The sequence below is a fragment of the Leucopleurus acutus genome (genome assembly GCF_964270905.1).
Source record: "Leucopleurus acutus genome assembly, chromosome: X".
Taxonomy (NCBI): Eukaryota; Metazoa; Chordata; class Mammalia; order Artiodactyla; family Delphinidae; genus Leucopleurus; species Leucopleurus acutus.
In genome coordinates, this window is record NC_139148.1 from 60,838,434 (window position 1) to 60,865,646 (window position 27,213).

Here is a 27,213-nt window from a genome sequence, read left to right on the forward strand (position 1 = left end):
TTTTTTAAAAACAGCTTTATTGAGGTATAATTTACATACTGTACAATTCACCTATTTCAAGTGTACAATTTAATGATTTTTAGTAAATTTACCGAGTCATGCAACCATCACCAAAATTAAGTTTGAGAACACTTCCATCACCCCAAAGAGATCCCTCATGCGGTTAATCCCCGTTCCCACCCCCAGCCCTAGGCAACCACTAATCTTTGTCTTTTCTGAACATTTCATATAAACGGAATCAAACAATACATGGGTATATAACGAAAAAGAAGAGATAAGAACATACTCATTTGCATATATTTTCAAAAAGAAAAAGGAAATACAAATAGCGAATCATGCTGTACATCTGAAACTAATGTTAATGTCAATTACGCCTCAATTGAAAAAATAATAAACGAAGGATAAACCAGAAATTAATGAAAATGGTTACAGGGAGTGGGTGACAATGGGGCAGAGAGCGTAGGCATGGGAGCAAGACTTCTCTGGAAATAGCTTTTTAAATAGTTTTGACTTTGAACCATGTAAAAGTTTACATTTTTTAAAAATAAAAATTTTATAAAATTTTTATCCTTTTTATTAAAAAGGACAATAAAAGCAAATCCTAAAGTTGAATACAAACGGAAACAACTCCACAGAGGAAAAAAAAAGATTCACGTAATTTTTAATAGGATATAGTCTAAGGACAGAAAACTGCGAAGAACTTCTGAACTTTACTTAGGTTAATTGTTGGTAGTGGTATTGGTCTTGTAATTCTGAAAAGAGTAATATATTGGTGTTAGGAACCAGAGTTTTCATTGTAAGAGAAGCAAGATACAAATATGAAATGGGGAACGGCGAGGGAGAACCCTGTGGTATTAGATTTGAATCGAAGGTATTAGTATAAACTCATTAATTTAAAATTTTTTCTCTCTCTCTCCACTGAAAGGGCCTACAAGCAATGATGACCCAGTTTTGTTTTTAAAAAAAAATATTTATTTGGCTGTGGCGGGTCTCAGTTGCGGCACGCGGGATCTTTAGCTGCAGCACGCGAACTCTTAGTTGCTGCATGTGGATCGAGCCTGGGCCCCCTGCATTGGGAGGGCGGAGTCTTAGCCGCTGGACCACCAGGGAATTCCCGATGCCCCAGTTTCTAAACACCATTCCCCACTAAAAGGAACCAGGGCTCCTTGGAGAAATGGCTTATATCAGATCCAGGACAGGGAATGCACAGAGTGAGCCTGGAACATCTTGTGCCAAAAAGCAAGGAAGTGCTCAAAGACTAATTGGGGTCATGTCAAAAGGACACAGGAGCCAGAGTGAAGTGGTAACCATTGGACAAATTTGTAACAGTTCGAGGATCAAAAAGGATAATGATGGTGTTAGATTGTAACACATTAAAATAAAAATACAAGAAAGGAGATAAGAAAAAGGAAAGTTCTGTACTGAATAAGTCCAGTTAATAAATGTAGAAGGAATTAAGAATTAGAAAAATCACCCTTTTGCACTCTTCCAATATAATTGATTCAGGCAAGGATCATCGACGGATGCTAAAACCTTTGGGTGCAAGGGGATAGGGAACAGAATATTCACAGAATTTCAAAGTACCACCCCATAGGTTATTTACTAATACAAAAGGAAAAATGTGTCATTGCGACGGAGAGATCTGGTGGACACCTTTTTGAAGTGATCAAATTTAGTATCACCAACATTGGGACAACCTGACATTGTGCCTTCTGATGACCGGTAAGATATTTAACCGGAATCACTTTGAAGAAAAGATTAAACGAATTCAGCATATAGAATATTTTCAAGACAACTTCCCTTCCCTTCAAGACAACTTCCAAATACGTACGGTCATGCAACACAAAGAAAAAAGCTGGTCGATTCTGGATTGGGAGACTAAAGGGAGATAAACAAATACAATGCATGAACCTTGAGTGGATCCCGGGTCGAAATGTAAAATGCTCCAATTAGGACAATTTTGGAAATTTAAATACGGACTGTATGTTAAATGATATTGAATTAATGTTAAGTTTTAAATATGTGCTAATGGTATTGTGGTTGTGTAGAAAAAAGTATTTTTAGGGGTGAAGAATCACGATATCCGTAACCCACTTTTAAATGGTTCAGGAAAACAAACCTAGCAAAATGTTAAAACTGTGAATCTAGGTGAAGGTTCGCCTGTTCGTTTTACTTATCTCTTAGTTTCACATTTCCCGAAAAAAACAGGGGGGGAGAAAGTCCATTTCTAAGGGTAAATTTTAATTCAAAACAACTAACTGCAAAGGTACCTTTGCCACACTGCCAGTTTCTCTTTGGAACGAAACAGTACAAGAGGAGACAACACAGACGAGAAAAACCGGTTCTAATCTTTACTTCCATGTCCTGTGGCGTGGTTACCTGCGGTTACCAGTACGTAGATCACGTGACCTAGGAAGCACTCCCCCCAGTGCACTGAGACAGCTCCTGCTTAGATAAGTGGAAGGGGGCGGGAGCGAACGTTTTCTCTGACTAACCGCTTTTCACAGATCCAGCCTCCTGATCGCATATAGTCCAATCAAAAGCCTCTAGTAATGTAGTGACACCAATTCTCCTTTCTCGTAGGACTGGCGGCCTTTCCGGTTCTGTTTTTCTTTATTCCGCATCCGGTAGGGGCTGGTAGGGTCATTGAACTCTGTGAGTCACTTCTGGTCGACATGACAGTTTATTTCCGGACTATGGGACGAGGCTGGGGTTTCCTCTTCCCCGTAGCGGCTGCCCGCATCGACGCCGCCATCATGTCAGACACGGACAGCGATGAAGATTCCGCTGGAGGCGGCCCATTTTCTTTAGCCGGTTTCCTTTTCGGCAACATTAATGGAGCCGGGCAGCTGGAGGGGGAAAGCGTCTTGGATGATGTGAGGGGATGGGCGTGGGGATAGGGCTGGGGGTGGATCGGCTAAGGAAAAGGTGGAGTGAGGAGAGTTGAGTGGTCTTAGGAACTGGAAAAAGAGGGCGATGCGGCCCTCCCCCAGTGAGAGGGCGCCCTTAACGTACGCGAAGAGGACCAGAGAAGCGGTTGCCATGCTAGCAAAGATTGTGCAGTGACGGAGAGCGAGGGGGCTCAGTTTGGGCGAGGGTGGAGACAAGAGAGGAGAACAGTAGGCAAGCTCTGGGACGTCAGCGGCGCTGATATGGATGGCTTTGGAGCTAGTTAGATGGAGAAATAGCAGCTTAACCTAGTGAGAGTGCTTTCAAACCTTTGCTACGAGAACTTTGGAGATTCTTGAAACTGCGTTTGTGCCATCGCTGGCTAGAGGAGGCTCTAGAGCGAGAGGACAGGACCTGCACCAAATCACGTGGTTCAGGTCCCAGTTCTTAGAACAGCCAGTGTTCGAACTATCCAGGGCAGACCCCTTCTGGTCCCAGTGCACTTCTTACATAGTTTTCCCACCGTTCACTGACATTCATGAAATAGTTTCTTGCGCCTGACACTCACCTAGCTTCATTTAAGTTCGTCTCCCCAAGGAGAAAATACCAATATTCCTCATTCCCTGCAACACACAATAAAGACAGCAGTAAAGTTCTTGCCTTGCTTTCTCTGATCGGAGTTTCCTTAGCCTTTATTCAGGCAACTGCTGTTCCACTTATTTAGTCTTGGTGGGTGTTCCTTGAATAATCTTTCCTTACATTAGTTTAAAGGATGGTGATGAAATTGGACATGATGTGTTAATAAAGATCTGATCAATGTGGAGTTTAGTGGAAGATGTACTTTACAGTTCTCAGATGTGATGCTGCTTTCAGCACGCTGCCGAGTCGTTTTTCAGATGGATTTATAGCTTTGTCGTGGATCTGGGAAATAAGCCTTGTGGTGTGGGAAACTTAGGTTTAGGTATTGTCTTTGATTCTGGTGCTGTCCCTTTTTCAGGAGTGTAAGAAGCGCTTGGCAGGCTTGGGGGCTTTGGGTCTGGGCAGCCTGATCACTGAACTCACAGCAAATGAAGAATTGATCGGGACTGACGGTGCCCTGGTAAATGATGAAGGTGAAGTCTGGGTCATGGGGAGTAAGGTGGGGGAGGAGGCTAGCCACTTACTGTACATGTACTTTTCAGTGGGAATTATCTAAGGGAGCGAAAGTTTCTTGCTCTTTGTTTAGATCTACCTCCCCTTTTTATTTATAGGATGGATCAGGAGTACAGAAGATGCTGTGGACTATTCAGACATTAATGAGGTAGCAGAAGATGAAAGCCGAAGATACCAGCAAACAATGGGGACCTTGCAGCCCCTTTGCCATGCAGGTGATTCTTTGGTGCCATCAGTTAAGAGCACTCCAGTACATTTTCTTGCTGTGTAGTCCAGTTTGTTTCTATCCAAGCTTTCTGTCGTTGTTTCTGCTCTTTATGTCTTTGCTTCTCTCCCTTTGTCAGCTCAGTTCCAAGTAGCTGCTGTCCTCTTTTGTGTTCTGGGGCAGCGTTACTATACTCAGGCTTTTATTCCTCATACTGGTTAGTCCCAAATTCTTGGTGAATGCCAAATAAGGATGATAATTCTTTTCTCCTTATCATCTGGTACTTGAGTACCTATGGGGTTCACAGTACTGTTTTAGATGCTATTTAAACTCAGTCTTTGTCCTCAAGGAATTGGTAGTTGAAGAAAGATTAAGTATGCTATGTTGTATATAAACAAGCACATGTATTTATCGGCTCAGCTTCTGTTAGTCACTCCCTACTTGTATGCCGACACAGTGCGCTTAATGCTTGCTCACAACATGGGTTTTCCTCCTAGTATAAGGTGCTACATTATAGAATCAAAATGTCAGAGTTTGAAGGGGTTTTAGTGATTATTTATTCTTAACCTCATCATAGATATGGAAACCTGGAACTTCAGAAAACTTTAATAAAATGTGGAACTTTATCAAAATTTCTGTAGTTACTAGTGGCAGACCTTGACTAATTCAGCATTTCAGTTTATTAGGCATTGAGCACCCGTTATGTGTTATAAACTGTGATAGTAAAGTACAAAGATAATAAAATCCATTTTCTGATTTTTGAGTAGCTCGGCTTTGTGGTCTGGAACCTAGACTTGCTGATCCTAGTTCATTCTTTCCACTGCCCTGTACTACCTTTCACTGTTTGGGACTTTTGTATGAAGTTGTTCACTGTTTATTCATTATCCACCTCTTTGAATTAGATTTCAGGCTGCTGAGAAGTATAGATAAAACCTTGGTAAAGAGCTGAACTTAGTTTCTTCAGAGCCAGTTAATATATTTGGGTGCTTCTTATATAAAGAGAATTAACTGCACCACATACACAAGAAGTAACCTAGAAAAATAGAAGATACAGGCCTTACTTTCAGGGATATTGTTATCATTTGGGGAAGCTGAGATAAATGACTGCAGAACATAATTATTCATAATAAGAAGACATAAACCAGTTGCCAGCTCATGTTTCTGTATAGAGTGTTATACTTAATTTTGAAGGGCTGCCAGACTAGCTAAGTCAAATAGCATAGCTATTTGTTTGAGCACCCTGACTTAGGCTGAGGGGGAGGTGGTAGCAGATCTGATTTTTCAGGGCATGTTATAGTTTTCAGTTTTGGATTTGTTGTCTTGGCTAGGGATGGTAAGGAAGAGGATAGGTGGGGGGTTCTTAGTTGGGTTGTGTGAGCTGGCCTCCTGGGAAAGGAGGATGCTGTATTTGATAGAGTCTCAGTACTGTGGGAAGCTCATTTCCAAGTTCTCTTGTCCTCTGAGGGTACCTTCATCTATGCCCTTAGCTTCCTCCTTCCCTGGCATTGGCCCTTTCACATGGCTTGATTGATAAGGGTGTTTCTTTGGAATAATTAGAAGTAGATGGAGGTCATTAGAAGAGGCTTCATGGAGGTGAATTTTGAGCAAAATTTTGAAAGATAAGGTTTGATGAAGAGGTCGCAGCAGGGCATTGTGGTTTGGAAACATGGCTTGCATAAAGGTTGGGAGATAGAAATAAGCAAGTAGTGTGGGGGGAATTGGCCAGCAAGTTTTCTTGGAAGGAGTGGAAAACATACACCAAATAGTAAGAACCAACCATAGAGCAATTTGACAGCACCTTTATGTACGCATTACTTGGGGTTTGCTGCCATAAAGGATTGTAAACTGATATAGATTGTTGAGTAAGAAGCAGGATGGTATAATGAAAAGAAGATGGACTTTGGAGTCAGAATGTCATAGGTTCAAGTCCCAACTCCATATTTAGTTTGACCCTGGGAAAGTTGCTCAGTCTCTGAGGCTTGGATTTCTCATTTGTAATAATCCGTCAGTTTTCTTTCTGCAATAAGTGTATTAATACCTACCTCATTAATAGGACTTTGGTGGGAATTCAAGTTCATTATCACATGGTATGAAAGCACCTACATAGAACAGTGTTGTGGTGGATGCTCTATAAATGTTAGTTGTCTTTCCTTCCTAAATGAAAATGAAAAGTGATGCTTGTTGCTTTGGGGTTTTGATTAGAAAAAGGGTGAAGGGGCAGACTAACTTGGAGACAGTTCTTGTGGGCTAGATGTAAAGTTATCAAAAGTTATCAAGGTCTGGAATAGGGTGACAATTGTGGAAAATGATAGGCAGTGTCAGACTTGAGAGTTGCTGATAAAACATCGGTAGAACTTGGTGAGTGAGCAAGCGTGTTGGAAAGACACTGTTGTTAAACCAGGCTTGAATTGTGACTTTTGTCACTTAAAACTGTATGGCCCTAAGTCACTTCGCTTCTGTATCTCAGAATAATTCCTACTTTGTAGCATTATTGGGAGGATTATAGATAAAATAGCTAAAAGTACATGGCACATAATGGGAGCTCAGTGAATAGAAGTTGCTATAATGACTACTATTAATGATTGATTGGAAAAGGTGTGTTGGGGGTAAGAGATTGATGAAGGAGACAGGAGGCTAAAATCATAAGCTGGGAAAATGAGGATGGAGGTGGTATTGATAGTAACAAAAGGGAATTTAAAAGAGTTGAAGGATATTTCAGTGTGATACAGAATGCAGTTGTTGAATATATGAATGGAAAAGCTCTTCAGGCAGCAGAACATGCAGTGCAATTGTAGAGGGGCTAAGTCAGGGCAAGACTTAACAGATTTGAGTTTAGTCTGGATAAAGGTGATTCTTTAGAAAGGGAATGGAGAGTGTATAGAGGAATAAAAGCAGAGTGTTCAGGACTAAGTATTGAGTGATGCCATTGGTTAAAGGGTAGTGAAAAGAATAACAGACTATAGAAGGTAGACAGAAAAAAATGTGTCAGAGACTTGGGAGGTGAGAAAAAAGTCCAGTCTTAAGCTGACAGAGGAAAGAAGAATGTTCAATTCCGTTATGAGATTGAGTAGCATGAAAATAAAGGAACAGGGTTTGACCAGGAGAAGGAGCAAAGGTTTTAAACAGTTCTTGGGAGCTTCCTAAATTCCTGTGTGAGATATACATGGTGTTCATAGCACTTGGCAATATGGTGCCATCTCTTTCTGAAGGCAGAAACTGCATCTCTTGTGTGTTGTCAAGGCATCTGCCTAGTTCTTCATGTGGTGCTTTAAATTCTTGAACGACAAGGGAGCTCAAGGCTGTTGTGTGACATTCTGGATATTGAGGAGATCACTTTCTTGGTTTTATTAGATTATGATGAGGATGACTATGATGCTGATTGTGAAGACATTGATTGCAAGTTGATGCCTCCTCCACCTCCACCCCCAGGACCAATGAAGAAGGATAAGGACCAGGATGCTATTACTGGTGGTAAGTAGAGACTGTCTATTTTTGTCTGAGGAGCAAGTTCCATTCCTGGTCCAAATTTTTGCCATGCTCATAGTGGGCTATTAAAATTAAGCTGCTAGGAAAGGACACAACTTCTAGAAGTGATTCATACAATTTTCAAATTTCAGTATTAAAGGGAAATTTTACTTTTAAAACATTTGGCAACAGTATTTTAACATGTGCTCAAGAAAAAGTAGTTTAGGTCAGTGTGGTTCTCAAATCTGGCTGCCCATCAGAATCACCTCGAGTCTTTTAAAAAAAATACAGATTTCTGACTGTCACCCTTGGAGAATCTGATTCAGAAGATCTGAGGTAGAGCTCAGGGATTTCAGAGAATTCCCCCAAGCAGTTTCTGATGCAACTGATCTGTACTGGTATTTGGAATCTACCTGTTTAGATGACTCTCTTTAAAAGAAATGATTAAATAGGAAGGCACCTAGAATGTGTATAAATCATTTAGAGCCACCTGTCAGAGTCAGAGATTTCAAAGGCAGGGTCTTTAATGATCGTCTCACCTATTCCTATGTCTGCAACAGCAGTAAGTAACCCTGTTCTAGGCTAGAAGATTGGGGAAGAGCAGTATCTTTGATCTCCTGTATTTTGAGGCTTATGTCAACCTAAGTGTCTCCTATTAGAGTTTTAAGCCATTTCCTTTTTAGTCTGCAGGCTAAGTAGCATTTGTGGCATAGATCTTATTTTATGCTAAATAATTTCATTGTTACCCTGTGGGCTTAAAAAATCTCTCCAGTTTATGGGTCCCTGAATCGGACATAAGGCCTGACTGGTATAAAAGTGTTATGTAATTTTTCTATTGGTCACATTTCTTTAACCTAATATACTTACAGAAAGTAGTAAATGTAGTAATAGTGTTTGTTTTCTCTCATCACAACCCCAGGGTACCAGGTACAAGGTGAGTTGGGGATGGTGGGAGATAATGAGTTGGAATGAGTTTTCTGGGTTGCCTACTAGTAATCTGGGTGCTTGGAACTGTATCCCCTGCCATTGAGCCATGCTTAAGCCTAGAGTGGGTGTTGGCTGAATTTGAGGAAATATGCTCACAGTTACATGCCAAAGGGGTTTCTCTTCCTTGTTGCAGTGTCTGAGGATGGAGAAGGCATCATCTTGCCCTCCATCATTGCCCCTTCCTCTTTGGCCTCAGAGAAAGTGGACTTCAGTAGTTCCTCTGACTCAGAATCTGAGATGGGACCTCAGGAAGCAACACAGGCAGAATCTGAGGATGGAAAGCTGACCCTACCATTGGCTGGGATTATGCAGCATGATGCCACCAAGCTGTTGCCGAGTGTCACAGAACTTTTCCCAGAATTTCGTCCTGGGAAGGTACTTTCTATGGAGAATGTCCACATTGCAAACCACTGCCCTCTTGTAGATACTGAGTTGTGTTGTTAAGATATTGAATATGGAATGGGTAGAATCTAAAGGTTTCCTTTTTTTAAGTTTTGTGCGTTGATAGTACATGTGATTTATATAGTTCTCATTAGAAATTGTCCTTTCTGTTTAAAAAGAACTAATCCAAATTATTAATGAACACTTTACTTTCTTGGCAGATGTTATAAATCTGAGTTCAGCATTTCTTGATCCCTCCCTCACAGTTGAGTAGAATCCTCAAGGGAGTTTCCAGACTCAGAGCTACTGTTTTCGTATCTGACATTGAGTCTCTGACATAGAAGCACGTTTTGTGTTCTAGGTGTTACGCTTCCTACGTCTTTTTGGACCAGGGAAGAATGTCCCATCTGTTTGGCGGAGTGCTCGGAGAAAGAGGAAGAAGAAGCACCGTGAACTAATACAGGAAGAGCAGATCCAGGAGGTGGAGTGCTCAGTAGAATCAGAAGTCAACCAGAAATCTTTGTGGAACTACGACTACGCTCCACCACCACCTCCAGAGCAGTGTCTCTCTGATGATGAAGTAGGCAAAGTAGAGATCTGGAATTAAGACCTAAGAGGGGAACAAATGAGTTCTCCCTAGCTTATGTCTAAATTGAAAATGATACCTTAGCAGGTAGTGTCCTGTGCTGATTATCATTAAGTAATCATGATTTCAATCCCAGTGGCTGTCCCTTCCCTGTTGTAATAGAAAAGTATTGGGGACAGGCAGATGGTGATACACTGATGAGTAGGAAAGTTGAATGATAGAGTATGCCATGATATACCTCCATTGTTTACATTCGAACTCCAGTCCTGTTCAAGAATCATCCTTACGGCTCCTCTAAGTTCCCCTCCTGCCTCTTAACTCCCTGTAGCCTTAGGGCATCTGGGATCAGGATATCTTCCTCCCCTTCTACTTTATTCTGTTACAGATCACAATGATGGCTCCTGTGGAGTCCAAGTTTTCCCAGTCAACTGGAGATACAGATAAAGTGACAGACACCAAGCCAAGAGTGGCTGAGTGGCGTTATGGTCCTGCTAGACTGTGGTATGATATGCTGGGTGTTCCTGAAGATGGCAGTGGGTTTGACTATGGCTTCAAACTGAGAAAGATGGAACTTGAACCTGTGATGAAATGTAGAATGATGGAGGTAAGTAACACTGGTATGTAAGAAAGGAATCACTGTGCCCAGAGCCCTATCAGTTTTACTTTACTTTTCAACTGGGGAGACACTGGGTAGGGTTTCCTTGGTGGGAGATTGAGGTGTCCAAGCCTTTTGTTTGGTGTGGTATATCACCCTAGCAACTTGGCCCCACTGCAAGGATTCTGTTTGTGAGATGAGTGCTGTGCCAGACTAGGAGTGGGAGGAGGCAGATACCCCTTTGTTATCAGGTTCTTCTCTCAAGTCAGGGACCACACTTGATGTATCTGTTGTGGCATTTGGAGTGGGAACTCTGACAAGTGACCATTCAGGGATTTGTTGTTCCTCTCCTACTTGTGTAGGACTTCAGGAAACTTGAGGAAAGCAGTGGCACTGATCTTCTGGCTGATGAAAACTTCCTGATGGTGACACAGCTGCATTGGGAGGATGATATCATCTGGGATGGCGAGGATGTCAAACACAAAGGGACAAAACCACAGCGTGCAAGCTTGGCAGGCTGGCTTCCTTCCAGCATGACTAGGAATGCCATGGCTTACAATGTTCAACAAGGTGTGCATCTATGCCCGCTGAGTCCAGCACAAACTGTCCTTCATCTCAGTCATCTTAAGTAGGCTTAGCTGTCATCTTGGCTGCTGAGGGACAGTGAAATGTTTTGGATCTGAGCCCTGATTCTAGTCTGTAATGTTTTTTTTACACTGTTAATGAACTAGGTTGGACTCTGATTTCTCATTAGAAAAATGTGAAAACTACTTTGAAGTTAAAGATCTTTCTGAACTGTAACAATGCTTTTATCTTTATAGTCTACTTTTGTTTCCAAAGGCCCTTTATCTTTATCGTTCTACAATTTGCTTTTTTCCTTCTTAAATACACGTGGACACTCAAAAAAGGTATGCTATGCTTAATGTAGAAAACTGTGAAGATACAGTACAGTGTCAAAAATCACTGGTAATCCTACCATCTAGAGACTATCAGCTTTAACATTTTGGTGTATTTTTCTTTCAGTTTTCTGTCTTGTGTGTGTATGTAGCTGAGCTCATTCAATTTTACATGTTGTGCTTTTCACATAATGTAATATTATTTTACGTCATTTAAAGCTCTTCATAAAAATGTTTAATGACATGGGAAATTCATTTTAAATGGAAAAAAAACCCCCAGATATGAAGTGGCATATTTGATAACCTGTTTGCATAAGTGAAAAAAAAAAACACACTGTATAAACAGAAAGTTTACTAAAAGGGAATATGCTATGGGATTTACAGTGGTTCCTTATAGTTTGTAAGATCACAAACAGCTTCGCAGTTTTCTTTATACCTTTTGTGTATTTTCCAGATTTTCTTGAGTTAATCTGGATTGCTTTTATAATTCAGAGGAAAACGAAAAATGTCTTTTAAATCTAAGAAATAGTTTTTTTTCTTTTTCCTTCCCTTTTTTTTTTCTTAACACCTTCATTGGAGTATAATTGCTTTACAATGGTGTGTTAGTTTCTGCTTTACAACAAAATGAATCAGTTATATATATACATACGTTCCCATATCTCATTCCTCTTGCGTCTCCCTCCCTCCCACCCTCCCTATCCCACCCGTCCAGGTGGTCACGAAGCACCGAGCTGATCTCCCTGTGCTATGCGGCTGCTTCCCACTAGCTATCTACCTTACGTTCGGTAGTGTATATATGTCCATGCCTCTTTCTCGCTTTGTCACAGCTTACCCTTCCCCATCCCCATATCCTCAATTCCATTCTCTAGTAGGTCTGTCTCTTTATTCCTGTATTACCCCTAGGTTCTTCATGACATTTTTTTCCTAAATTCCATATATATGTGTTAGCATACCGTATTTGTCTCTCTCTTTCTGACTTACTTCACTCTGTATGACAGACGCTAGGTCTATCCACCTCATTACAAATAGCTCAATTTCGTTTCTTTTTATGGCTGAGTAATATTCCATTGTATATATGTGCCACGTCGTCTTTATCCATTCATCCAATGATGGACACTTAGGTTGTTTCCATCTCCGGGCTATTGTAAATAGAGCTGCAATGAACATTTTGGTACATGACTCTTTGAATTATGGTTTTCTCAGGGTATATGCCCAGTAGTGAGATTGCAGGGTCGTACGGTAGTTCTATTTTTAGTATTTTTAAGGAACATCCATACTGTTCTCCATAGTGGCTGTATCAGTTTACATTCCCACCAACAGTGCGAGAGGGTTCCCTTTCATCCACACCCTCTCCAGCATTTATTGTTTCTAGATTTTTTGATGATGGCCATTCTGACTGGTGTGAGATGATATCTCATTGTAGTTTTGATTTGCATTTCTCTAATGATTAATGATGTTGAGCATTCTTTCATGTGTTTGTTGGCAGTCTGTATATCTTCTATGGAGAAATGTCTATTTAGGTCTTCTGCCCATTTTTGGGTTGGGTTGTTTGGTTTTTTGTTATTAAGCTGCATGAGCTGCTTATAAATTTTGGAGATTAAGCCTTTGTCAGTTGCTTCATTTGCAAATATTTTCTCCCATTCTGAGGGTTGTCTTTTGGTCTTGTTTATGGTATCCTTTGCTGTGCAGAAGCTTTGAAGTTTAATTAGATCCCATTTCTTTGTTTTTATTTCCATTACTCTAGGAGGTGGGTCAAAAGGATCTTGCTGTGATTTATGTCACAAGAGTGTCCTGCCTGTATTTTCCTCTAAGAGTTTGATAGTTTCTGGCCTTATGTTATGTCTTTAATCCATTTTGACCTTATTTTTGTGTATGGAGTTAGGGAGTGATCTCATCTCATACTTTTACATGTACCTGTCCAGTTTTCCCAGCACCACTTATTGAAGAGGCTGTCCTTTCTCCACTGTACATTCCTGCCTCCTTTATCAAAGATAAGGTGACCATATGTGCGTGGGTATGTCTCTGGGCTTTCTATCCTGTTCCATTGATCTATCTTTCTGTTTTTGTGGCGGTACCATACTGCCTTGATTACTGTAGCTTTGTAGTATAGTCTGAAGTCAGGGAGCCTGATTGCTCCAGCTCCGTTTTTCGTTCTCAAGATTACTTTGGCTATTTGGGGTCTTTTCTGTTGCCATACAAATTGAAATTTTTTGTTCTAGTTCTGTGAAAAATGCCAGTGGTAGTTTGGTAGGGATTGCATTGAATCTGTAGATTGCTTTGGGTAGTAGAGTCATTTTCACAATGTTGATTCTTCCAATCCAAGAACATGGTATATCTCTCCATCTATTTGTATCATCTTTAATTTCTTTCATCAGCGTCTTATAATTTTCTGCATACAGGTCTTTTGTCTCCTTAGGTAGGTTTATTCCTAGATATTTTATTCTGTTTGTTGCAATGGTAAATGGGAGTGTTTTCTTGATTTCACTTTCAGATTTTTCATCATTAGTGTATAGGAATGCCAGAGATTTCTGTGCATTGATTTTGTATGCTCCTACTTTACCAAATTCATTGATTAGCTCTAGTAGTTTTCTGGTAGCATCTTGAGGATTCTCTATGTATAGTATCATGTCATCTGCACACGGTGACAGCTTTACTTCTTCTTTTCCGATTTGGATTCCTTTTAATTCCTTTTCTTCTCTGATTGCTGTGGCTAAAACTTCCAAGACTATGTTGAAAAAGAGTGGTGAGAGTGGGCAACCTTGTCTTGTTCCTGATCTTAGTGGAAATGCTTTCAGTTTTTCACCATTGAGGACGATGTTGGCTGTGGGTTTGTCATATATGGCCTTTGTTATGTTGAGGAAAGTTCCCTCTATGCCTACTTTCTGCAGGGTTTTTATCAGAAATGGGTGTTGAATTTTGTCAAAAGCTTTCTCTGCATCTATTGAGATGATCATATGGTTTTTCTCCTCCAGTTTGTTAATATGGTGTATCACGTTGATTGATTGGCATATATTGAAGAATCCTTGCATTCCTGGAATAAACCCCACTTGATCATGGTGTATGATCCTTTTAATGTGCTGTTGGATTGTTTGCTAGTATTTTGTTGAGGGTTCTTGCATCTATGTTCATCAGTAATATTGGCCTGTAGTTTTCTTTCTTTGTGACATCCTTGTCTGGTTTCGGTATCAGGGTGATGGTGGCCTCGTAGAATGAGTTTGGGAATGTTCCTCCCTCTGCTATATTTTGGAAGAGTTTGAGAAGGATAGGTGTTAGCTCTTCTCCAAATGTTTGATAGAATTCGCCTGTGAAGCCATCTGGTCCTGGGCTTTTGTTTGTTGGAAGATTTTTAATCACAGTTTCAATTTCAGTGCTTGTGATTGGTCTGTTCATATTTTCTATTTCTTCCTGATTCAGTCTTGGCAGGTTGTGCATTTCTAAGAATTTGTCCATTTCTTCCAGGTTGTCCATTTTATTGGCATAGAGTTGCTTGTAGTAATCTCATGACCTTTTGTATTTCTGCAGTGTCAGTTGTTACTTCTCCTTTTTCATTTCTAATTCTATTGATTTGAGTCTTCTCCCTTTTTTTCTTGATGAGTCTGGCTAATGGTTCATCAATTTTGTTTATCTTCTCAAAGAACCAGCTTGTAGTTTTATTGATCTTTGCTATCGTTTCCTCTGTTTCTTTTTCATTTATTTCTGATCTGATTTTTATGATTTCTTTCCTTCTGCTAACTTTGGGGTATTTTTGTTCTTCTTTCTCTAATTGCTTGAGGTGCAAGGTTAGGTTGTTTATTTGAGATGTTTCTTGTTTCTTAAGGTAGGATTGTATTGCTATAAACTTCCCTCTTAGAACTGCTTTTGCTGCATCCCATAGGTTTGGGGTCGTCGTGTCTCTATTGTCATTTGTTTCTAGGTATTTTTTATTTCCTCTTTGATTTCTTCAGTGATAGCTTCGTTATAAAGTAGTGTATTTAGCCTCCATGTGTTTGTATTTTTTACAGATCTTTTTCTGTAATTGATATCTAGTCTCATAGCGTTGTGGTTGGAAAAGATACTTGATACAATCTTAATTTTCTTAAATTTACCAAGGCTTGATTTGTGACCCAAGATATGATCTATCCTGGAGAATGTTCCATGAGCACTTGAGAAAAATGTGTATTCTGTTGTTTTTGGATGGAGTGTCCTATAAATATCAATTAAATCCATCTTGTTTAATATATCATTTAAAGCTTGTGTTTCCTTATTTATTTTCATTTTGGATGATCTGTCCATTGGTGAAAGTGGGGCTATGAATGTGTTACTGTCGATTTCCCCTTTTCTGGCTGTTAGTATTTGCCTTATGTATTGAGGTGCTCCTATGTTGGGTGCATAAATATTTACAATTGTTATATCTTCTTCTTGGACCGATCCCTTGATCATTATGTAGTGTCCTTCTTTGTCTCTTCTAATAGTCTTTATTTTAAAGTCTATTTTGTCTGATATGAGAATTGCTACTCCAGCTTTCTTTTGGTTTCCAATTGCATGAAGTATCTTTTTCTATCTCCTTACTTTCAGTCTATATGTGTCTCTAGGTCTGAAGTGGGTCTCTTGTAGACAGCAAATATATGGGTCTTGTTTTTGTATCCATTCAGCCAATCTGTGTCTTTTGGTGGGAGCATTTAGTCCATTTACATTTAAGGTAAGTATCGGTATGTATGTCCCTATTCCCATTTTCTGAATTATTTTGGGTTCGTTATTGTAGGTCTTTTCCTTCTCTTGTGTTTGTTGCCTAGAGAAGTTCCTTTAGCATTTGTTGTAAAGCTGGTTTGGTGGTGCTGAACTCTCTCAGCTTTTGCTTGTCTGTAAAGGTTTTAATTTCTCCATCAAATCTGAATGAGATCCTTGCTGGGTAGAGTAATCTTGGTTGCAGGTTTTTCTCCTTCAACACTTTCAATATGTCCTGCCACTCCCTTCTGGCTTGCAGAGTTTCTGCTGAGAGACCAGCTGTTAACCTTATGGGGATTCCCTTGTGTGTTGTTTGTTGTTTTTTCCTTGCTGCTTTTAATATGTTTTCTTTGTATTTAATTTTTGACACTTTGATTAATATGTGTCTTGGTGTATTTCTCCTTGGATTTATCTTGTATGGGACTCTGTGCTTCCTGGACTTGATTAACTATTTCCTTTCCCATGTTAGGGAAGTTTTCAACTATAATCTCTTCAAATATTTTCTCAGTCCTTTTCTTTTTCTCTTCTTCTTCTGGAACCCCTATAATTCGAATGTTGGTGTGTTTAATGTTGTCCTAGAGGTCTCTGAGACTGTCCTCAGTTGTTTTCATTCTTTTTTCTTTATTCTGCTCTGCAGTAGTTATTTCCACTATTTTATCTTCCAGGTCACTTATCCGTTCTTGTGCCTCAGTTATTCTGCTATTGATCCCATCTAGAGTATTTTCATTTCATTTATTGTGTTGTTCATCGTTGTTTGTTTCATCTTTAGTTCTTCTAGGTCCTTGTTAAATGTTTTCTTGCATTTTGTCCATTCTATTTCCAAAATTTTGGATCATCTTTAATATCATTATTCTGAATTCTTTTTCGGGTAGACTGCCGATTTCCTCTTCATTTGTTAGGTCTCGTGGGTTTTTATATTGCTCCTTCATCTGCTGTTTTTCTGTCTTCTCATTTTGCTTATCTTACTGTGTTTGGGGTCTCCTTTTTGCAGGCTGCTGGTACGTAGTTCCCGTTGTTTTTGGTGTCTGTCCCCAGTGGCTAAGGTTGGTTCAGTGGGTTGTGTAGGCTTCCTGGTGGAGGGGACTAGTGCCTGTGTTCTGGTGGATGAGGCTGGATCTTGTCTTTCTGGTGGGCAGATCCAGGTCTGGTGGTGTGTTTTGGTGTGTCTGTGGATTTATTGTGATTTTAGGCAGCCTCTCTGCTAATGGATGGCGTTGTGTTCCTTTCTTGCTAGTTGTTTGGTATAGGATGTCCAGCACTGTAGCTTGCTGGTTGTTGAGTGAAACTGGGTGCTGGTGTTGAGATGGAGATCTCTGGGAGATTTTGTCGCCGTTTGATATTATGTGGAGCTGGGAGGTCTCTTGTGGACCAGTGTCCTGAAGTTGGCTCTCCCACCTCAGAGGCACAGCACTGACTCCTGGCTGCAGCACCAAGAGCCTTTCATCCACACGGCAAGAACCTTTAGAAGGTATTCGGGAAGAGGAATCAGAGGAAGAGTGTGGAAGCCGAAGTTTGTGAGGTTCCAGAGCACAGACACGTACACACCGCCCGTCTCCTTCACCAGCATTTGCACCTCTGCTTCTTGCTGCCCTCAGAGGCCGCGAATCTCTGCAGAGCATGCCCAGTTGCTTATTCAGGCCTGTGCCCCGCTGTGGGCGGAGGTCATGGGAAGGATGCGACTGCCGGCTGACCTGGAGCTGAACCTCTTTCCTTCCTTCTATCTAAACACTTTATTAGTTACATAGCAGTCATACTTGGATGTTTTCATAGTTTACCAATAATTACTGTATTTTAAATATAACATTTTACTACATTTATTGTTAGCGTATTTTACCATATCATTTATTACCAGAATTTATTTAATCAGTCCATTACTAAACATTTAGCTGTTTAAATTTTGAGTATTATAAAAAAACATTGCAGTGAGCATTTTTGTCTGCAACATTTTTTAAAATACACTGTATCCACTAGGTTCCTTTTCAGTAGCCACATGAGTAACTACTAGCATTTGCTCCTTTTCCCTTTGCTAGAATTGAAGGGGGCATAAATGTTTTGTTTGTTATTGTTTTCTCGTGTTTTGACTAGGTTTTGCAGCAACCCTGGATGATGACAAACCTTGGTACTCCATTTTTCCCATTGACAATGAGGAGCTAGTATATGGACGCTGGGAGGACAATATCATTTGGGATGCTCAGGCCATGCCCCGGCTCTTGGAGCCTCCTGTTTTGACACTTGATCCCAATGATGAGAACCTCATTTTGGGTATGGTACTGGCTGGGTCAGTGTTTCTCCTCCATAATTGACAGCTTGCTCTGCTAATGTCGGGGGCAGGAGCAAATCAGAAGGGTTGGGAAGGTCAAGACTAGAAGCTTCTTGATGGCAGTTTGAGAGAGCAAAGTTGTGGCTGTCAGTTTCTAGTATTGGTGTATTGTTTAGGGAAAACTCATAAGATAGGAATGTTGGAAAGTAGTACCTTGGAGATGTCAGGAGTGTAGTTTGGTTGGAGTTGATTATGGACTAGAAGTGGTCTGGAGAAGGATGAGAAATCTGGTTAGGAATTGCAAAGGTGTCATTAGGAAAGGTGAATCTTAAGGGATAACAACTCCAGGGTGACTTTTGTTTCCTCAGAAATTCCAGATGAAAAGGAAGAGGCTACTTCTAACTCCCCCTCCAAGGAGAGTAAGAAGGAATCATCTCTGAAGAAGAGTCGAATTCTGTTAGGGAAAACAGGAGTCATCAAGGAGGAACCACAGCAGGTCTGTGAAGGGAAAAGGGGTTTGGTGTTTAGAAGAACAAAGAAAGGTAATGGAGAAGGGTAGTCTCACTAAGGTTTGATGATCTATCATTAGAACATGTCTCAGCCAGAAGTGAAAGATCCATGGAATCTCTCCAATGATGAATATTACTACCCTAAGCAACAGGGTCTTCGAGGCACCTTTGGAGGAAATATTATCCAGGTAAAAGTAGCATTTTTTCTGTGGTGAATGGGAACCACTGCTTTTTTATGATGGAGGATATGGGTAAATCTTGCCTAGGCTGGAGTTTAATTTGAACCCTTATATTTCTGTCTTAGCACTCAATTCCTGCTGTGGAGTTGCGGCAGCCCTTCTTTCCCACCCACATGGGGCCCATTAAACTACGGCAGTTCCATCGCCCACCTCTAAAGAAGTACTCTTTTGGGGCACTATCTCAGCCAGGTCCCCACTCAGTCCAGCCCTTGCTAAAGCACATCAAAAAGAAGGCTAAGGTATGATTGAATCTTGGTTAGAAAAAAACAGCTATAAAAGACATTGGAGTACAAATGGGGGAGATGGACTGGATATTAGATGATACTAGGATATTATTTATTTTCTTAGATGTGATAGAATGTTACTGTGGTTATTTAGGAGAATGTCCTTATTCTTGGGAGATGTATGAAAATGCGGTGAAGTGCCACGATAACTGCAACTTTGAAAAACGGTTAAGCAAAATCTATTGAGAGATAGTTAACAGGTAAAACAAATATGGCAAAATATAAAGTTACATCTAAGTGGTGGGATAATAGGTGTTCATAGTTTTGACTTTATGTTTGAAAATTTTTGCAATGAAATTGGAAAAAAAAAGGCAGGTAAGAGTTTTTGATGTCTCAATGAACAACATCACTCTGTAATTGTTGTCCTGTCAGTAGCTGTACTGTATTGTCTTTGTTCTCGGCAGATGAGAGAACAGGAGAGGCAAGCTTCAGGTGGTGGAGAGATGTTTTTCATGCGCACACCTCAGGACCTCACAGGCAAAGATGGAGATCTTATTCTTGCAGAATATAGTGAGGAAAATGGACCATTAATGATGCAGGTTGGCATGGCAACCAAGATTAAAAACTACTATAAGCGGGTGAGTCTGCTCAGAAAATCTTTGTTGTTAGTATAGTTGTAGTTAAATATCCAGTGATCATATGTGAACGTGTATTTTCTTATTTTATACTAGAAATTTATTGGGAGAAAGGAATGATATCCATTTTGCAGGTAGTACTATTAGTAGAATGCTGTGCTCATGGAATATTTTGTGTAGGCTTATTGATTATATTCTGGGATAGTAACTGGGTCTGCTGCATTCCTTGTAGAAACCCGGAAAAGATCCCGGAGCCCCAGATTGTAAATATGGAGAAACTGTTTACTGCCATACATCTCCTTTTCTAGGCTCACTCCATCCTGGACAATTACTGCAGGTGAGGAATTACTTCCTGTTGTAACTCTTAAGGAAATTGACAGATGAGGAGCTAGTCAGCCCAGAAAGGACCAATTCTAGTTGATTGAGATACTGTTTATACATCAAGTATGGGAAAGAGCAATATAAACTAAAAATGATTATAATACAAAAATTTTTTGCATCTTTTTATTGAAACTGGCTCCTTATTATGTTATTCAGTAAGTTAAATTTGAAATAGTTTTTTGAAAATACCTAGTGGTAAGAAGTCTAGAAACATCTGGGTGGCATAGGGAAATCAACCTGGGATTAATAATTTACTATAGGGACTTCCCTGGTGGTCCAGTGGTTAAGACTTCACCTTCCAATGCAGGGGGTGCAGGTTCAATACCTGGTTGGGGAGCTAAGATCTCACATGCCTCGGGGCCAAAAAACCAAAACATAAAACAGACGCAATATTGTAACAAATTCAATAAAGCCTTTAAAAATGGTCCACATTTTTAAAAAAATCTTAAAAAATATTTACGATAGTTAATTTATGAATGTTTAATTTGTATGTGTAAGATGGGTATGTTTTGATTATATTAGTCATGGTCATTTTGAGTATTGAACCACCCTGAACTGTGCTACTTACAGTCCCCAGCTGTAGTGAAATGGTTTTTTCCCCTCTTTGTTCTGATGGGTATAGAGATGCCCTTTGGTAACCTAGCTTTTACATCTTTTGTTAAGGCAATGTACAGAGGTCCACAAATGATGTGAGGAAATCTTTAGCACTCTTCTACCTTGTTTCCCCCCCCACTCCCGCCCCACTTCATTTCTCTTGGCAATCTTAACCATTTTACCTGCTCTTGTACCTACTTTATTCCATTGTTTCTATTGCTTATTCTCTTAAAGCATCTAATAAGCACATTTTTTTTTTATCCTCTACATCTGTAATCCATTTTCCACCATATTTTGAGTATCACCTTCATACTGTTCCTGGAGTTCCTACCCCTGTAACTTTCTATTGAGATTTTCTACCAGTCCATCCCCTTCTTATGTGGCTACTTTTGTAGTCTCTCAGAGAGATCCTTTTTTACCTTCCCCTGTAACTCTTTTTCACATTTAGAATTTTCTTTCCACACCTATCTATTGAAGATCCTCCCTCTTTCTACTTTTCTGATTTTTTTGAAAAGTCTTTCCTTAGAATCACAGCTTCTTGTGATAGTTGATCCTCATCTGGCTGCTGCTTAAACAAGCTCAAATGTTTCTGTCCTGCATGTTTAGTCTGTCTTTTCTAGCACACTTTCTAATTCATCAGTTGTTTTTGTTGTTTTATTTTTTTATTAATTTACTTAACAAATGTTTTGATCTCACATATTATGTCAAGGGCTATGCTAGGTCTAGGGTAATAGTATGGTACTTGTTAGTTTATAAAGTGATTTTCATATGTAATCTTTATAGCAATCGTGTGAGGTATAGGCGTTTTAAATATCTCCATTTTGGAGATGAGGAAAATTAAGCTCATAGCTATTAAGTAATTTATCTGACATACAGTGAGTAGCAGAGCCAGTGTCATCTGAACCCAAATCCTGTAGTTTCCCTACTACTGACTCTTAAAGGTAGCCAGTGGGTAAAAAATTATCTGTCTAATCCCATTTGATACTCCATGTTATAATTTGTTTACGTTATTCGATAGACCTTAGATGGCATAATGGGGATAGAGAGCAAACAAGCTTGATTTTCCTTTCTCATTAGTTTACTAAATTTCCAGGGTTTCTCTGTATATAACTTTTGTGTTTTTGTTTTTGTTAGGCATTTGAGAACAATCTTTTTCGTGCTCCAATTTATCTTCATAAGATGCCAGAAAGTGACTTCCTTATCATTCGCACAAGACAAGGTTACTATATTCGGGAATTAGTGGATATTTTTGTGGTTGGACAGCAGTGCCCCTTGTTTGAAGTTCCTGGGCCCAACTCCAAAAGGGCCAATACACATATTCGAGACTTTCTCCAGGTAAGAATGAGAGGATAGGGAGGGGCTCTGGGTGTACATAAAAGGATATGTGGACTTGGGGGCACACCAGGAAAGATCAAAACACATAGGGCATTAGCAGGGGAAGGGGCCCTGGGGAGGACTTTTATCCTTACTTTGCCAAATAAAAAAAATTCGGTTTGTTGGGCAGGTGTTTATTTACCGCCTGTTCTGGAAGAGTAAAGATCGGCCACGGCGGATCCGAATGGAAGATATAAAAAAAGCCTTTCCTTCCCATTCAGAAAGCAGCATCCGGAAGAGGCTAAAGCTCTGCGCTGACTTCAAACGCACAGGTCATCAATTGTGACTGATTATATGTCCTCTCTGCCTCTCTCCAAGAAAGGAATTACGGCTTCCAGTTAAAAGGATAAACATACAGTTAATAAAGTAGAAAAAAATAATAAAGTCATCAAAAGGAGGTAGCAAATCTTCTAATTATGGAGACTCTGATTACTATTTAATTTTTTTTTTTTTTTTGCTATTTAATCTTGCCTGTCAGGAAATTCAGTGTGATTGTTGGATGTCTTACATGAGATATAGGAAACCTAGCAGCAGGGCTTTTCTTTGCCGGACAGTCAGGCTAACTGTGGCTAGGCCTGATACCTTCTGGGACATTGCCTAGTTCAGTCTTGTTTCGCTATCCCTGTTGCTGTCAATGAAAGGGCCTTTGGAATTCAGAATGGTCTCATTTTCTCTATCTTTTCTAGGCATGGACTCAAACTGGTGGGTGCTGAAGTCTGATTTTCGTTTACCAACTGAGGAGGAGATCAGGGCTATGGTGTCTCCAGAGCAGTGCTGCGCTTATTATAGCATGATAGCAGCAGAGCAGCGGCTGAAGGTGAACACCTTCCTCTTAGGCACTACTTGTGCCTATGGGTTTTTTTCAGAGAGATGAGGGTGAAGACTTTTCTCACTGGCTTACAAATGATGGTTACTAGATTATTACCAACTATTTATAAAGTCAAACTGTATGATGTACTCTGTGTACATCAGTTCTGGGGTAAACTGCATTGTAGCTACATACCAGTGGGAAGGCCTAGTGAGGGACTTAGGGCATATTGTTTTGCTTTGAAAATGGTTGCTCATTCATTTGGGTGGTGGTTTTAATCTCTGTTCTTTGTAAGACAGGTGTGTTAGCAGGAAAAGTACTTCTTAGTTGTTTTCCATAGCCTTCCAGGTGGGCAGAGATGATGGTGCTGGACATGTGGCTTAGAGAAGCATAATGTCCTTATCAGGCCAAAATAGGAAAGGTCTAGCTGGGGTGAGATAGCACAACTCTGTCCCATTGAGTTAATAAGCATCTCTATTCCGCTTCCTAATGGGCCTTAACTATCCACATGTATTAGCCTAAGGATGTAGAATGGTGATAGGTATGCCTAAGATTTTACAGAATCCATTCTCTATGCAAAATGGGCTTTTGGTGTTCTGTACTTGGTATTCAGTGAAACTTGTGCTTTGTTTTATGCATGGATTTGTCCTCTTCCAGGATGCTGGCTATGGTGAGAAGTCCTTTTTTGCTCCAGAAGAGGAAAATGAGGAAGATTTCCAGATGAAGATTGATGATGAGGTACGGCTTTAATCTTCATTGGTACATCCCTTTTATCCTTTTTTTTAAAAAAAAACAGCTTTATTGAGATGATTGACATACAATAAACGGCACATATTTAAAGTGTACTATTTGGTACATTTCGTTGTATGTTTATACCTGTGAAATTGTCGTGACAAGATAATGAGTGTATCTGTCACCCCCACAAGTTTCTTCGTGCCTCTTTGAAATCCCTTTCTCCATTCTCCTCCCTTCTCTCTACCCTCCCTGTCCCTCCTTGACAACCACTGATGTGCTTCCTGTCACTATAGATGAGTTTACACTTTTTAGAATTTTAGGTAAATGGAATCGTACAGTTACATGTACTCTTTTTATTTTAATTGTGGTAAAATACATGTAACACAAAATTTACCATCTTAACCTTTAAGTGTGTATTCAGTAGTGTTAAGTACATTCACATTGTTATACAGCCAATCTCCAGAACGCTTTTCATCTTGTAAAACTGAAACTATTACCCATTAAACAGTAATTCACCGTTTTTCCCTCCCTCAGCCCCTGGCAACCACCATTTTAATTTCTGTCCCTATGAATGTTACTACTTTAGGTGCTTCACCTTACAGTATTTGTTGTTTTTTTTTAACATCTTTATTGGGGTATAATTGCTTTACAATGGTGTGCTAGTTTCTGCTTTATAACAAAGTGAATCAGCTATACACATACATATGTTCCCATATCTCCTCCCTCTTACGTCTCCCTCCCTCACACCCTCCCTATCCTACCCCTCCAGGCGGTCACAAAGCACCTAGCCGATATCCCTGTGCCATGCGGCTGCTTCCCACCAGCTATCTACCTTACATTTGTTAGTGTATGTATGTCCATGCCTCTCTCTCGCCCTGTCACAGCTCACCCTTCCCCCTACCCATATCCTCAAGTCCGTTCTCCAGTAGGTCTGTGTCTTTATTCCTGTCTTACCCCTAGGTTCTTTGTGACTTTTTTTTTCTTAAATTCCATATATATGTGTTAGCATACGGGATTTGTCTTTCTCTTTCTGACTTACTTCACTCTGTATGACAGACTCTAGGTCTATCTACCTCATTACAAACAGCTTAATTTTGTTTCTTTTTATGGCTGAGTAATATTCCGTGGTATATATGTGCCACATCTTCTTTATCCATTCATCTGATGATGGGCACTTAGGTTGTTTCCATCTCCAGGCTATTGTACATAGAGCTGCAATGAACATTTTCGTACATGACTCTTTTTGAACTTCGGTATTCTCAGGGTATATGCCCAGTAGTGGGATTGCTGGGTCATATGGTAGTTCTATTTGTAGTTTTTTAAGGAACCTCCATACTGTTCTCCATAGTGGCTGAATCAATTCACATTCCCACCAGCAGTGCAAGAGTGTTCCCTTTTGTCCACACCTTTTCCAGCATTTATTGTTTCTAGATTTTTTGATGATGGCCATTCTGACTGGTGTGAGATGATACCTCATTGTAGTTTTGATTTGCATTTCTCTAATGATTAATGATGTTGAGCATTCTTTCATGTGTTTGTTGGCAGTCTATATCTTTGGAGAAATGTCTCTTTAGGTCTTCTGCCCATTTTTGGATTGGGTTGTTTTTTTGTTATTGAGCTGCATGAGCTGCTTGTAAATTTTGGAAATTAATCCGTTGTCAGTTGCTTCATTTGCAAATATGTTCTCCCATTCTGAGGGTTGTCTTTTGCTCTTGTTTATGGTTTCCTTTGCTGTGCAAAAGCCTTGAAGTTTCATTAGGTCCCATTTGTTTATTTTTGTTTTTATTTCCCTTTCTCTAGGAGGTGATTCCAAAAGGATCTTGCTTCGATTTATGTCACAGAGTGTTCTGCCTATGTTTTCCTCTAAGAGTTTGATAGTTTCTGGCCTTACATTTAGGTCTTTAATCCATTTTGAGCTTATTTTTGTGTATGTTGTTAGGGAGTGGTCTAATCTCATACTTTTACATGTACCTGTCCAGTTTTCCCAGCACCACTTATTGAAGAGGCTGTCCTTTCTCCACTGTACATCCCTGCCTCCTGTATCAAAGATAAGGTGACCATATGTGCATGGGTTTATCTCTGGGCTTTCTATCCTGTTCCATTGATCTATCTCTCTGTTTCTGTGCCGGTACCATACTGTCTTGATTACTGTAGCTTTGTAGTATAGTGTGAAGTCAGGGAGCCTGATTCCTCCAGCTCCGTTTTTCGTTCCCAAGATTGCTTTGGCTATTCGGGGTCTTTGTGTTTCCATACAAACTGTGAAATTTTTTGTTCTAGTTCTGTGAAAAATGCCAGTGGTACTTTGATAGGGGTTGCATTGAATCTATAGATTGCTTTGGGTAGTAGAGTCATTTTCACAATGTTGATTCTTCCAATCCAAGAACATGGTATATCTCTCCATCTATTTGTATCATCTTTAATTTCTTTCATCAGTGTCTTATAATTTTCTGCATACAGGTGTTTTGTCTCCTTAGGTAGGTTTATTCCTAGATATTTTATTCTTTTTGTTGCCGTGGTAAATGGGAGTGTTTTCTTGATTTCACGTTCAGATTTTTCATCATTAGTGTATAGGAATGCCAGAGATTTCTGTGCATTGATTTTGTATGCTCCTACTTTACCAAATTCATTGATTAGCCCTAGTAGTTTTCTGGAAGCATCTTTAGGATTCTCTATGTATAGTATCATGTCATCTGCAAACAGTGACAGCTTTATTTCTTCTTTTCCGATTTGGATTCCTTTTATTTCCTTTTCTTCTCTGATTGCTGTGGCTAAAACTTCCAAAACTATGTTGAATAAGAGTGGTGAGAGTGGGCAACCTTGTCTTGTTCCTGATCTTTGTGGAAATGCTTTCAGTTTTTCACCATTGAGAATGATGTTGGCTGTGGGCTTGTCATATCTGGCCTTTACTATGTTGAGGAATGTTCCCTCTGTGCCTACTTTTCTGCAGGGTTTTTATCGGAAATGGGTGTTGAATTTTGTCAAAAGCTTTCTCTGCATGTATTGAGATGATCATGTGGTTTTCTCCTTCAATTTGTTAATATGGTTTATCACATTGATAGATTTGCGTATATTGAAGAATCCTTGCTTTCCTGGAATAAACCCCGCTTGATCATGGTGTATGATCCTTTTAATGTGCTGTTGGATTGTTTGCTAGTATTTTGTTGAGGATTTTTGCATCTATGTTCATCAGTGATATTGGCCTGTAGTTTTCTTTCTTTGTGACATCCTTGTTTGGTTTTGGTGTCAGGGTGATGGTGGTCTCGTAAAATGAGTTTGGCGTGTTCCTCCCTCTGCTATATGTTGGAAGAGTTTGAGAAGGATAGGTGTTAGCTCTTCTCCAAATGTTTGAAAGAATTCGCCTGTGAAGCCATCTGGTCCTGGGCTTTTGTTTGTTGGAAGATTTTTAATCACAGTTTCAATTTCAGTGCTTGTGATTGCTCTGTTCATATTTTCTATTTCTTCCTGATTCAGTCTTGGCAGGTTGTGCATTTCTAAGAATTTGTCCATTTCTTCAGGTTGTCCATTTTATTGGCATAGAGTTGCTTGTAGTAATCTCTCAATCTTTTTTGTTTCTGCAGTGTCAGTTGTTACTTC

General features: G+C 39.8%; 1 protein-coding gene across 10 annotated transcripts in view; it reads left to right on the forward strand.

The window, feature by feature from the left end:
* The first annotated feature begins 2,669 nt into the window (after nt 1–2,669).
* The window catches only part of TAF1 (TATA-box binding protein associated factor 1), a 99,122-nt gene continuing 74,578 nt past the window's right edge, over nt 2,670–27,213 (forward strand). For 8 of the 10 annotated variants that reach the window (XR_014327131.1, XM_082864988.1, XM_082864989.1 and 5 more), the window contains exons 1-18: nt 2,670–2,876; nt 3,887–4,001; nt 4,140–4,256; nt 7,598–7,717; nt 8,832–9,073; nt 9,441–9,659; nt 10,051–10,269; nt 10,623–10,830; nt 17,946–18,122; nt 18,489–18,616; nt 18,710–18,817; nt 18,934–19,107; nt 19,557–19,730; nt 19,960–20,064; nt 21,837–22,037; nt 22,207–22,348; nt 22,763–22,893; nt 23,542–23,622. Coding sequence is in view for 9 of the 10 variants with exons in the window: in XM_082864988.1 (XP_082721114.1) it covers nt 2,676–2,876; nt 3,887–4,001; nt 4,140–4,256; nt 7,598–7,717; nt 8,832–9,073; nt 9,441–9,659; nt 10,051–10,269; nt 10,623–10,830; nt 17,946–18,122; nt 18,489–18,616; nt 18,710–18,817; nt 18,934–19,107; nt 19,557–19,730; nt 19,960–20,064; nt 21,837–22,037; nt 22,207–22,348; nt 22,763–22,893; nt 23,542–23,622 (2,862 nt within the window). In the remaining variant the exon portion in view is untranslated. The remainder of the gene's footprint in view (nt 2,877–3,886; nt 4,002–4,139; nt 4,257–7,597; nt 7,718–8,831; nt 9,074–9,440; nt 9,660–10,050; nt 10,270–10,622; nt 10,831–17,945; nt 18,123–18,488; nt 18,617–18,709; nt 18,818–18,933; nt 19,108–19,556; nt 19,731–19,959; nt 20,065–21,836; nt 22,038–22,206; nt 22,349–22,762; nt 22,894–23,541; nt 23,623–27,213) is intronic. The other 2 variants (XM_082864990.1, XM_082864993.1) reach the window with 1 other exon arrangement.